The 14,112-nt window shown below is 32.6% G+C and overlaps 1 protein-coding gene across 16 annotated transcripts in view; it reads left to right on the forward strand.

Moving 5' to 3' along the window:
* Pcdh15 (protocadherin related 15) overlaps positions 1-14,112 on the forward strand; it is a 746,672-nt gene that overhangs the window by 400,213 nt on the left and 332,347 nt on the right. For all 16 annotated transcript variants that reach the window (XM_071610757.1, XM_071610756.1, XM_071610753.1 and 13 more), the window contains one exon: positions 9,171-9,283. In XM_071610757.1, the coding sequence (XP_071466858.1) occupies positions 9,171-9,283 (113 nt within the window). The remainder of the gene's footprint in view (positions 1-9,170; positions 9,284-14,112) is intronic.

Below are 14,112 nucleotides of genomic sequence, written 5' to 3' on the forward strand. Positions count from 1 at the left end.
AATAAAGTCAAAAATTTTTAAAAGAGCTTTAGTTTCTGCCAGAATCCAAGGCAATCTTTTAACATATCGCAGAAGGATGAATTTCAACAAGAGGAATTAAAGGACTTTACTACAGTTGTTTGCTATTATAGTGGTTCAGCTGCCATGTCTGTGTTATGATTTTTTTTCTAAGTGAAAATTGTTGAAACAGGAACAAATAATTACTATTTTAGGTTATTAACCTCCACTTTAATCAGTTGTGCCTATAGGATAAGATGTACTATGCCCATAAAGGATGCGTATATAAACATCTTAGAAAATAATAAGATTTGAAAAATAATAAAAGACACAAAAATAATTCAATAGAGGAAAAGTTAATATTTGCAACCAATGATGCTGGCACAATTGAGTAGCCATACATAACCCAATTAACCTTAAACTATACTTCAAACAATGTATAAAAAGTAACTTGAAAGCCTTTCTATTCTTAAATATAAGAGCTAAACTATAAACCTTCTCAGAATTTAAGTGACCTTAGGACCGGCAAAAATTTCTAAAATATTGAAAAATAAACAAATAAAAAAATTTAAAAATTTGAAGTTATCAAAATATAAATTCATTTGTTCTTCAAAAGACATGGATGACTGATTGAAAAGACAAGTGACAGAAAAGAGCCTATATTTACAAACCATGAACCTAATGAAGGACTTCTACTGGGAATATGTAAAAACAATTTAATAAGAATGAGGTAATTTAATTATACATTGGACAAAAGTTTTAGCAAATGCTTTATCATAGAAAATAGTAAATCACAAATACATATGTGAAAAGTTACTCTACCTCTTTTGCCTTTAAGAAAAGCTAACTAAAGGTAAAGTGAATATCAATATATAACCTGAAATGGCTAACACTTAACAGTCTGAATATTTCAAGTATAGATGGAGGAACTAGAACTCTCTTCCACTGCTGATCCCGGAAAATAAAATATTTGAACACAAAGGAGATCAGAGAAAATTTATGTATTGTAGTTGTGTTGTGTTGTGGATATATATATGTAAATTTATAGGACTGTAACTGCCGCAGTCCAGCTGCAGCAAAATAATCAGGGGGGGTGACGAATAACTTGTGTATGTTGATACAGCAGGAGTGGGAGCCGTTTATTCCAGGACAGGAGCAGTATTTATACATTCCACACAGCTTATCTAATTAACATAAACTAGATACAGCAGTCAACCAATCAGGAATCTCCCACTTAATGGCTTGCTTTTGTTACTTCTCAAACCACTCCCTCTGGCATTTTGCCAGGCACCATCCAGACTTGTTTACGAACTCTAACATTCCCCTGGCAAAATGCCAGGTGTTATTTTTTACAGAAACACCATAAATAACCTGCTACAAACAGAAAGGGAGGATACAAAATGCCATAATACCAAGCCGATTGATGGCTCCATGCAAGAAGCCCTTGGAAAAATTATACCAGCAATGACACCCTTAGCAAAGATACCAAGTTACAATTTGTTGTAGATTACAGTTTGTTGTCTCAGTCCAGGTAAAGCAATGTCTCAATAGATTAACTCACAGTCCAGGTAAATCACAGTCCAGGTAAGTTCTGCAGGCAGCTAGCTTAAATCACAGTCCAGGTAAGTTCTGCAGGCAGCTAGCTTAAATCACAGTCCAGGTAAGTTCTGCAGGCAACTAGCTTAATCCGAAGTCTCCTCCGGTTCTCAGCAACACTGGAAATTCTTCCACCTTGGTCTTCACCGGCACTGGGACAAAGGCAGGAACTCTGGATGGCTAAAGAAAATCCTGTAGTATTCCAGCAGGCACTAAGAAAACAACCTTCTGAACAATTTAGTATATTATCTCAAGGTTTTTTACATTTGAAATAAGCATTAATAGTGCTCATTACTCATCAGCTTCCAGGTGTGGGAAAACCATTGTAGCTTAGTTATTGGCATTGAAAATGACCAAATATCAGGGACACCAGTAGTGTCTTCTGCTGGCTGTAGTGCCTGGACAGCCCCAGATGGCCCTGGGGAGTGTCCCGGACTCAAACTGCTACTGGGCACAGGGAGAAAGAGCCTGCGAGACTGTGCCTCCAGGTCAGGTCTAGATTTGGGCTCGCGGCAGTGGAAGAGCCAGCTCCCCGGCCAGGAGGCGGGGAAGGGCCAGTCGCCGCCGCCTCTTGGAAAATCCTTGCTGCGCTGTGACCGGCTCGCACACGTGGCAGCCGCAGCACCGATTCACGCACCCTCCGGTAATGAAAAGTATTTAGTAATAGCCTTTTGCTGCAACTTTTTTCCTGATAATCCTTCTTCTTCTGAACTTTCTTTTTCTTTCTGACTAGAGTTCCTGGGCTCTTATCAACACATGCCCTAACTATTCTTGGTTCCACTGGGGTGTCTTCTTCCCTTAGTAATTTACTTCTCACCCCTTCCATATTTTCATCACAAAGACAATACAATACACTGAGACAAAACAAGATACAAACATACTGTATCAATCTTCTCCATTTTCTCGAAATGGTCATTTTCCTCTCGCCCTATCTGCCTAGGGATGAGCAGATTTGCTCCAGTCCTATCTATGGACGGGCAGCTTTTTTTCGTCACTTACCCCCGAGTGTCCCGGGGCTCCCCGTACGGGCCACCATCTGCTGCAGTCCTGCTGCAGCAGAATAATCGGGGGGGGGGTGTGACGAATAATTTGTGTACGTTGATACAGCAGGAGTGGGAGCCGTTTATTCCAGGACAGGAGCAGTATTTATACATTCCACAGAGCTTATCTAATTTACATAAACTAGATACAGCAGTCAACCAATCAGGAATCTCCACACTTAATGGCTTGCTTTTGTTACTTCTCAAACCACTCCCTCTGGCATTTTGCCAGGCACCATCCAGACTTGTTTACGAACTCTAACATTCCCCTGGCAAAATACCAGGTGTTATTTTTGACTTGTTTACAGACTCTAACATGTAACCCCCAGAAAAGTTAATAAAACGTTTAGACACACACCTATCATATGACTTAGCCATTCCACTCCTAGATATTTATCCTGAGACAAATAAATTTATATACTCAATTTGTATTTAGACACAAAGTTCAAATACACATCAACATATAAATAGATAAATTTTGTATAACAAAATGATAAAATAATACTAAGATAAAAAATAAACTATTGATACACACACACAAAAAAAAACATGGATCACAAAATCATTAGGGCAAGTAAAGGATGCCAGCCCTTACCTCTCAAAAATATAGTAAATACTTACAAATTATTCAATAGATTTCTAGAAATACAAATTCATCTATACTGGCAGAAAATGATCAGTATTTGCATGAGGGTGGGGCATTTGGATATGGAGACGAGAAAGAACAGAGTCAGCAAAAATCTTGGGCAATGTTAGATAGGTACATTATCTTAATTGTGGTGATGATTCTTGACCAACACAAAATTATACTTTTTATATATGTGAATTTTATTGTTTAACAATTACATCTCAAACCCACAGAAAATATAAAATATCCCAAATCGTAAATTTTTCACTAAGAGCTTTAGATTGCTATTTTTATCCATTTAACTTTGATTGAAAATATAAGATTTTCGTAGAATACATAACAATAAAGGTTTTGAAACCCAGTAATTCTGTTGACTATATGAGTTACAATCCTGAAATTTGCTATACTATGTATAATTTTGAGGGTGGAAGATACAATTCTCAATTTTACACCTAAATTTGTGCTATCAAAGTCAATTCTATGGAACAGCTTGTTTTCATTTTTTAAAGTACGATATTTTGAAGGAATATAGGAAATTAAACTGTATTAGTCCTTAGTCTGTGCCCGAGGAGATGTATGTTTTTTCAATTACTATTTATACTTTTGCTAAGTTAATATTCTATAATGATGTCTTAATATCAACGTTCTACACACACAGGGCCAGTGTCAAATTCATTGGACCTAGACTATATAGCATAATAGCAAACAGTTTGGACTCCAGAATAGATACCTTAAAATTGAATCCCGGCTCAGTCATTTACTAGCTATGACAATTCATAACATTTTGCCTAAATTAAGTGTTAGTTTCTTCATAGATCAAATAATATCTTCCCCATAGGGCTGTTTTGACTTTTATATGAAGTAGGACATTTATAAATAAAGAGATTACAATGTTTTCTCTGCAGTAACTTTGGAGTTACCTGCTAGTAAGTATCACTCCCTTGAAGCTAAACACCTTTTTTCCCAGAACAGCTGCTGTTATTCATTTAGGTGTAGTGTGTTGGCCTCATCTTTTTCTATGTACTGCTACATTCTGCTGTGATAAGAGCTGTGATAAGACACAACCAAAGCCAACTCTAAAATTTATTGCCTTAAAAAAACTTTGATTAGGAATAAGTAAGAAAAAAATAAAAAGAGAGAGAAAGAGTTAGAGAAAATATTAAAATAAAATAACCATTTATACCTCTTAGTTCAAGAAATAGTAAATTTCACCTGGTGAAATTTTTGTTTTTAATCTATATTCTTATTCACCTCTCCCCTCATGTCAGTTTGAAAATCTCAATGTAATATTCCAACCCAAAAATATTTAATATATGTGTCTATAAAATAAAACCACTTAAAACAGTGTTGCAAAATCATATTATATCTAAAATATTGAACAATATTTTTAAAATATCATATAATATCCTTTGTTTGTTACTGTCCTTTTCTAACAAATGTTATAACTTTAACAGTGCTTTTTTTTTTTTTTTCTTTTGGAATGGGGGTTGGCAGGGAATTTGTATAATGTTCACATATAGTGATTGATATTTTTCTTAAGCCACGTTAAAATCTGTGTTGGTTCTCTTTCCATTATTTTTTCCTATGTTGTATTTATTAGAAAAGTCAAGTTATTTATTTTATGGGATTTTTCAGCAGTTTGCATTGTGCTCTCCTTGGTATAATTTTACATATTGCTCCATCCTTTGTATTTCCTATAGATCATTACTAAAGATTTCTTTTTTGTGTGTTTGTGTGTGTGTCCCTAAAAACTATTCCACATTTGGTGCAAGTATTTTTGGTTGACATTACAAAGCAGCACAGACTACATACCTCAAACAATGCAAACTTTTCTCACAGTTTTGGAGGCTTAGAAGCTCAAGGTCATGGTGTCTCCATGATTGGTTTCTGGTGAGGGTTATTCTCCTGACTTGTAAATGGCCATTTTCTTGCCATGTCCTCAGTTGGCCCGTTTTTCTTTATACTCTTACACACAGAGAGAGAGAGAGTGTGTGTGTGTGTGATCAAGCACCTGTGCACACTCCAATGTGTCTTTGTGTCTTCACCTTCTCATAAGCCAGTTGATTAAGGACTCACTTATATGACCTCATGTCTTCCCCTTCTCATAAGCCAATGGATTTAGGACTAATTCATATGACCTCTTTTAACCTGAATCACCTCAAAGGTTACTTCTTTATATACAGTTAAGTGATTCAGGTTTCACATATAAATTTGGAGGATAAGCAAAATCCAATCCCAAACAAATAATATTGAATTAACTTTCCCATCAGCAGTCAAAAAATATCTGGTTGTCACTGTTTTGTAGCAACAACTAATGTTCAATGATTTAATCCATCTATTTATGAGGGTCTATAAAATCTTTATGCTAATTTTATCATTTCTTTCATTACTAGCTGGAATAATTTCATAAATAACAAGTTCATCAATTATTTGTTTACAAAGACAGCCAATGATTTGTCGGAAAAGCAGAAAATGAATATTGTTTCTTTTTTTGTAGGTTTCAAAATGCTTTCTAAGTGTCATCTATGGATGATCAACAAAATGTTTTTCTTTTCAAAATTATGAACTTACAAGGCTAAATATTTCTTTCAAATCATTATGGACATTGCCCTTATTGATGCTCTATTTGTCTCATCCTTAGCCAGAGAAAACCCTTACTTATTGACTCTTGAACTCTTCTGAAAACCCAGTTTTCTTTGATATCTTTCTTGCTACCTGGTACAAGAAGGTGCTTCACATTGATCTTGATTTCCTCCCTTGGATATGGAATTAATGATCATTTACAAAAACCTTAATTATTTTTGGTGGTATTTCAAAATGGTATTTCAAAACCATACAGCACTGGGGAATTCATGGTTTCTAAATTGGCCATTGTTTTTAGTTCTTTGTTTTGGGTTCCATGCTATGGAATATGTGTTATATTCCTTAAGAACTAAAATGTGAGTTTAAACTTACTGTCAATCCAGTATGTAAACTGTAGGCATTTTAAAAAATAATTTAATTGTAGAGGGACAATTTATTTATTTTTTTGTTTTTTATGTTATTTATTTTATTTATTTGTTTTTTATATGGTGCTGAGGATCGAATCTAGTGCCTCACATGTGTGAGACTAGATCTCTACCACTGAGCTACAACCCCAGCCCCTAGGCATTTTTATTTACTTTCTTTAATTGTATATTTAGATCTCACTGATAACACTAGTTTCAATGCTGAGAATGACAGAATTAAAATTCCACATAATTACTCATTTAATTTATTATAAAATAAGCTCACAATCATCTTAGCATAAGAATATCAACACTACCATCAACAAAATGATTATCGTAGACAGTGTAATTTTTTTTGTAATTTCTCATATTCTTAGGCTATTTTACACTGATGATGCCAGTAAGTTAGTATATTTTAAAGTTATTTGGGTAGTTATTTTCTATGTGTACTTATGCCACCAACTGAATATACAGATTGATTTTTTATTTTATATTTAAAGTTTGAGATGTTTTAAATTTTAATTTGTTTCATAATAATATGTAATATTTACATGGATCCAAGTTTTTAAAAAAATGGTTAATATAGTTAATGAAGTCTAATTTCAATATCTATGCCTTATTCTCTCCCTCCCTCTTTCCTATATGTTAACTATTTATAGTGTTATAATTTATCTTTGAATTTTATATATTATATATATATATATATATATATATATATATATATATATATATATATTTTTTTTTTTTTTTTAAGTGTGTGTTCTTTCTTTAAAAAAAATCAGGAAAATACAAGTTCCTTTTTTTCCAAATGCCCTTTTCACTTAATATATTGGTAAAAAATTAGTAGGTAAAGATATTCACTGTTCATTTTTACATTTGAATTCTCATCCATTAAAAGATGTATCACCATTTATTCTTTCAGAGCACTACTGATGTAGGTTTAGATGGGTATTTATCTTTTATTATAATCCAAAAATGTAGAGAAGTAGGATGTGTGAGTGAGAAAATAAACATTGAGCTGGGGACTCATGACTCAGTTGTAGAGCCTTTATCAAATGTGAGATCCTGGGTTCTATCTCCAGCACTGCCAAATTAAAAAAAATAAAAGAAAGAAAGTAAACAATATGATTTTATACATTATTTCAAGTTCTCCTTCTTAGGTTTGGCAGCACTTTTGTAATAACACCACAGCTCTCTAAAACTACCTATTTTCTTGCAGGCTCACCAGCCGAGTATAATATTCAAGTAGGACTATTGCTAATGTGACAAGTGAGAAATGGAATCTTAGTGTAGTTTTAATTTGTATTTCTCTTTTTAAGTATAGAGAAAAGCATCTTTACATATAACCAAAAATCATTTGTTTTTCTCCTTTGAATTTTTTGTGCATACTTAAATGCCAATTATTTTTAATGCATTGTTAGTTTCTGTTCTTGTCTAAGTGATAAATTGGTATATATCAGGGATGTAAACTTTAGTCTCTGATGTAAACTGGAAACTTTTTCCCAGTTTGTCACATGACTTTATATTGCTTATTTTTCTTGCCATGCAATTTTGTAGTATAATTTAATTTCTCTCTTTTCTCTTATTGCTTCCTGACTTTGAACCATAGTAGCAAAAATTTGCCTACTCTTAAATTAGAGTAAAATGTATCCATACTTTTTACCTATTATTAGTGCTTATATTATATGTTATTTTATTATTGATTATACATAAATATTTTCTCCATTTTGGATTTAGTCTAATAAATTCTATGAAGAATTGAGTACACCCTATCATTTTTTGTATGACTCTCCTACTAGGAGAGGTAATCCTTTATCATACAGTAAATTTCATCTATAGTTTTCCTATTTCTGGACTTTCAAGTCAGTTTTAGTGATTTTTTTTCTATTTTCTCATATAATGTCCAGGAAATTGTTTTTCTTTTCTTTTCTTTCTTTCTTTCTTTCTTTCTTTCTTTCTTTCTTTCTTTCTTTCTTTCTTTCTTTCTAAACAGAGGAGTAGTTTAATAATCACACATTTGGATATGAATACAGAGATATAAGTGTAACTCTTTAGTGTGGACAATTTATTATACTCTCAATTTCTCTATATCCTTGTCTATAAAATAGAAATCACTTACAGAGTTATTGATGATTACTTACATAAATTCTTATCAGTAAAATGGAAATGATTTATGGGGTGATTATGATTGGCTGTTTAAGTAATCATCAGTATAATTTGATTTGACTTCTACATTTGACATCCAAGATTTGACTTAAACATTTTCTTTACTTTAGAACAAAAACTGTTGTATTTACACAGTTTAACATATACAATTGAAGGGAATTTCTGCAAGAAGGGTATCTAAACTCTAAAATGTCAGTGTTTAAGAAATATTCACCCTAATCATTAAAAGTATCATCAAAGCCTACATTCTAAATTATATGGTTCACATAATAAACTAAATAGTTATTTGTAAAAAAATTTACTGAGATGAAACAGAGCATGTTCATATAAGTTTCCAGGCATCCTGATATTTGGTTTAAATTACTAGTCATTATTTATTACCAGATATGTAGAGAGACCAGGCAGACTATAATTAATATTTATGCACCATTAACATGTAATCTTATAATCCAAAATTTGCTTTTCTTCTACTTAATATCTCTTTTCATGTGATGAGGTTCCAAATTAATTAAAGAGCTCTCTTAATAAAAAAAATTTGGAAAATCATCCAAACAAATATTTTCCATTCTCTTACTCATAAACTAATTAATTATATACCACATTTGTGTCTGCTTTCCCTAGACTGCATAATTTTGAAACTTAATTTACTAATAAAATTGTAATTCTGTTGCTCAGTTAATGAAGGAAAATAGACAAAGCAGATACACATATTACTTTTTGTTCTCAGTTATGTGCTGAAATGTCAATGTTTTTCAGGGACTCCTGAGGATTACCCACGGTTTTTCCATATGCATCCTAGGACTGCAGAACTTAGTCTGCTGGAGCCTGTAAACAGAGACTTTCATCAGAAATTTGATTTGGTTATTAAGGTAAATTAAACTAATGTCTAATTTCCTTGTATTTATGAAATGCTAATCAAAGAAAAGCAGAGGCTAATGTAGGCACTTTTATGTTTTAAATATTAAAATGAATGTGAATAGCAATTAACCAAATTTTTGATTAAAAAAGAATGTTAGGTACATTTTTAGTATACTATACTGCTTTTCTCTAAAGCAAATTTATAATTCTATATAATAAAATACTTAATATTTTAATATATAATAAAAGTTTTAGTTAAATATATATATATATATATATACACACACACACACATATATATATATGTATATATATATATATATTTCTACATAATATAATTTATTATGTCTTGCAACATATTTTTTACTAAAAGGTATTAACTTTGGACTACAAAAGAATAATCAATGAGTATATCTAAAATGTACTTGATTTATATTTTTATTTTAATAATATTTTAATCCTTATATAAGAATGAAATGTCTTGCTCAACAACAGATTCATTCAATAGGTGCTCCATTATACTCTTTATGTTGAAAGCTCATTCTAGATCTGAAATATGTTTGAAAGCTAGGGTAATTTGCGCTACAATTTTGATTTAATAATATGTAACATGAAATCAGAAAAGAGATACTGTAGAAACCTGGATGATTTTCCAATTGATTTCCATGGACTTCATTGAGAAGGTGAGATTTAAATTGGGCATTGAAGGAAGAGTAGGAATTTGCCAAACATAGATGGGGACTGAGAGAAGGGAACTGTAGTGAATGAATGGCTAGCAGCAAAGACACAGAGTAAGTCTAGTTTATATTGTGTGAATTTGTATATCTATGCATACAAAATAATTAGCTATCAAAAGGCTCCCCTTTACTATTTGCTCCTAAAAAAGTAAATATTTTCCTTCTTTATTTAAATTTAAAATAATTTTTAAAAAATGAAGTAAAATATAGAAATTTATGGAGCATACATGTTATATATACATACTTATCTCTGTACACTTTTCATTGGATTGTTGCCATAGTTTTAATTGTATGTTCATTTATACAAACTGTGAAAACTGAAGCTCAGGTAGGGTAAATAATTGGCTCAGGATTACATGACTGATCAGGTATAAAAATGAGATTCAAATTTAGTTTTACCTAAGTTACAAGCATTTTCTTTTCATAGTACAGAATTATTGTTTCTTACAAAAGGTTATATGATTTAACTATCCGTACATCCAACTGCAAAATATTTTGTATACAGACATTTAATTTTAATTCAAATTAGGTGATATATCCTTTGCACCCATTTTAGTATACATGCTGGAAACTGTTTATTAAGTAGTTCCTTGTCCTGGAAGAACTTACATTCCAGAAACAGGTAAATCAAAAATAAAATGTCAAGGGCTAATAAGAAGTCACATAAGTAGAAATAACAGAGCACAGAAAAAAAAGACATTTAAGTTAATCTGTGGACCCAGAAAAAATTTTATGAATATTACCCCCATGCTAAATATTGCTAGATTGAAAACGTTTGGCCAATGAGTGAAAGTGGGAAATGTGTCTGAACATAAGGAAAACAGAAGTAAAAGCTTGGAGGCAAACATAGCAGGCTATGAGCAGTTAACATAGAAATGAGCTGTAGTTTCAGACCATGGAGAGAATCTGATGAATGGATACAATTTCCTTGGATTTCATTCAGTAAGGCAGTAGGAGTCATTCAACCAAGAAACACTACTTTTACCACTTGTATAAATTGGCTACACATGTGATTAATCTTTCATTGATGATTTTAATTATCATGGAACTATATAAAACTAAGAAACATGTACCCATGATCTACTGTCATCTACCTGAAGTATTGTGGTGCTGCTCTCTGTGGAAGTTAAGAAACTTGACAAAACAAACTGGTGCATTTGAAACCAGAAATCAATTTTTTCCCTTTTATTATCAAAGTCAGCTGTCCTGAGTACTGTATAACTTAGCCCATCAATTATAGGAAAAAAATCAATTAGAACTGGTCATAGATAATTCCTTTATGTTTTAATAACATTTTATATTTTAATAGAAGCTTTTACAGACATTATTAGACTCAAATTGCTGTGTTTTGTGTGCAATCAAGGGGATAATAAGCAAAGGTATCAATCTGTAAGAATAATAATGTGCCTCCTGCTTGAATAATAGCTGAGTTTTGTGGCATTGTTCAGGGATCCATTGAAACTCTACAGTCTGGCACTTCCCTGTAGTATGCCTTTGAACATTTCCCCTTTTTTATTTTAATAATGCCTCATTTTTCTTGGCTATGAAAGATTTTGTTGGACTAGATCCCAATTTCTGTTTTGGAAGCTAAGAAAAATAAAAGAAAATGAAGTATCTTCTCCTAGACTTTGAAGAATTGTACTTTAAAAAACCATGTGAGCATTTAACAGCTGGTGAGGGACACAAATTAGAGATTTATAATCCTCATTTTTTTTTTCTATTTCTGCCACTGATTTAATCAGTATACTGACAAGTAAAAATGTAAAGGTGAAGCTGGGAAGAGAAAATGGAGTAGTTCACAAACTTGAGCACATTAAAGGATTGAAACATGTCCAACTGAAAGAGTGAAGAATATTCTATTTTAAAATTCTATCTTAAACTTCAAATAATTACCTTTGTTTAAGGATATTTTGAAAAGTGATACATTCTGTGAAACATGTATTGGGTTCCCCAGAACAGTTCATGTTTGTGCCTGTTGTCCTTGAATTAATGTCTGTAGCACGTGTTTCATTCAAAGAGTTGTTCCAATTTGGATGATAAGATATATGTTCACTATATTCACAGAGTTTTAAAAATCCTATAAAGTAGAATATTAAAGCATATTTGATATGCTAGGTGAATTTAGTTCATGTGTGGAGCTAAAACAAATCACAAAAATTCACTTTCATTTTTAAAAGTGCAGTATCTTAAAGGCATTATTGTCAATATATTCGTACTCCAGACATCTCTTCACTGTAATATACTGATTTTAAGTCCCTTGGGTATAAACCAAGGAGTGGGATAGCTGGTTCAATTGGTGGTTCTATTCCAAATTTTATGAGGAATCTCCATAATGTTTTCCATAATGGTTGCACCAATTTGCAGTCCCACCAGCAATGTATGAGTGTGCCTTTTCCTTTACATCCTTGTCAACACTTATTGTTGTTTGTATGCATAATAGCTGCCATTATGACTGGTGTGAGATAAAATCTTAGGGTAATTTTGATTTGCATTTCTCTAATTACTAGACATGTTGAATATTTTTTTCATATATTTGTTGATCGATGGTATATCTTCTTCTGAGAAGTATCTGTTCAGCTCCTTAGCCTATTTATTAATTAGGTTGTTTGTTTCTTTGGTGTTTTTTGAGTTCTTTATATATCCTGGGGGTTAGTGCACTATCTGATGTGCTTTTGGCAAAAATTTGCTCCCCAAATGTAGGTAGGCTCTCTATTCACTTCATTGATTGCTTATTTTGCTGAGAAGAAACTTTTTAGGTTGAATCTATCCCATTTATTAATTTTCGATTTTATTTCTTGCACTTTAAGAATCCTGTTAAGGAAATTGGGGCCCAATCCAATATGATGAAGATTTGGGCCTACTTTTCCCCTTATTAGATGTATGGTCTCTGTTTCTATGGTCTTTAGTTTTTCTCCCACACAAATCATCTCTCAAACCTTAGCTTCTTTTCCTTGTATCTCAACCATGTTCCCACATCACCAAGAGAGTATCAATGAACCAATAATAATGAAAATACATCAGGCTGCTGCATATTGCCTTCATGTCACTTTACAATTTGCCACCTGCATGAGTCTCCACCAGAGATTTTTGTCATGTTAAAAGATCAGAGGTGTCAGATTCAGACAGAATGTGGAGTCAGATTATCAGGCATCACTTCTTCAAATAAAAATGATGAAATCTCCTTTGGAAATGAAAGAACTACCAAAACTCATTGCATGTGAAATACAAGTTACTGGGTTTTTTTTTTCCTCCATGGTGTGTGCATTATAAGTTTATTTACAAAAAGATAAACAAAGAGGAGAACAGAACACCACAAATTCTCCCTTTGGGAGAGATAGAACAGAAGCCATCAGTGACCTAGGGTTTAGACCCCCTCACCCCCAACACACACACAATCAGGGCTGCTTTTGACCAGCCACAGGAAGCAAGGCAAATGCTATGAATGACACACCTTCAGACCTCTGGATATATTCTGGCCATGTACTCTTAGTCTTATAAATTCTTGAAAGAATGAAATACACATACAACATGTTCTCATCTGTCAGTGTGAACAACTATAACAAATTGGTATACACTGATTTATACTCAGCAGAAACTTGTTTCACACTGTTCTGGTGGTGGGAAAACTGAGATCAGGTGATTTGTGATCAGCAAGATTGGGTTGTAGTGAGGTGCCTCTTCTGGGTTGCAGATTGCCAAACTCTTGTATCCTTATATAGAAGAAAGCGTGGAAGGGAGCCATCTAAAGAGGCTTTTATAAGGCCATTAATCCCATTCATAAATCTTTGACCCTCAACCTAATCAACCTCACAGAGCCACCATCTCTTAATAACATTATATCAGGGATGAGGTTTAAAACATGAATTCTGGGGACACATTTATTCCATTGCATATCTAATCTTAGTTAAACAGGTTAGTAAAGAATAATTTCATATCCTTTTTGCAATAGCAAGGTCCCCAAGGTAAGCAAAAGTGAAGATCCTTTTTACATTTTAGATAAAATCATCCCATAAAAATTTCAGGCAATATTGCTATTAGTAATAAAATAGCACTCTTTTCATGGATATTCTAAAACTTCTTGACCAATTTCATACAGTGGTAAA

The sequence above is a fragment of the Marmota flaviventris genome, chromosome 4 (genome assembly GCF_047511675.1).
Source record: "Marmota flaviventris isolate mMarFla1 chromosome 4, mMarFla1.hap1, whole genome shotgun sequence".
In the NCBI taxonomy this organism is placed as follows: domain Eukaryota; kingdom Metazoa; phylum Chordata; class Mammalia; order Rodentia; family Sciuridae; genus Marmota; species Marmota flaviventris.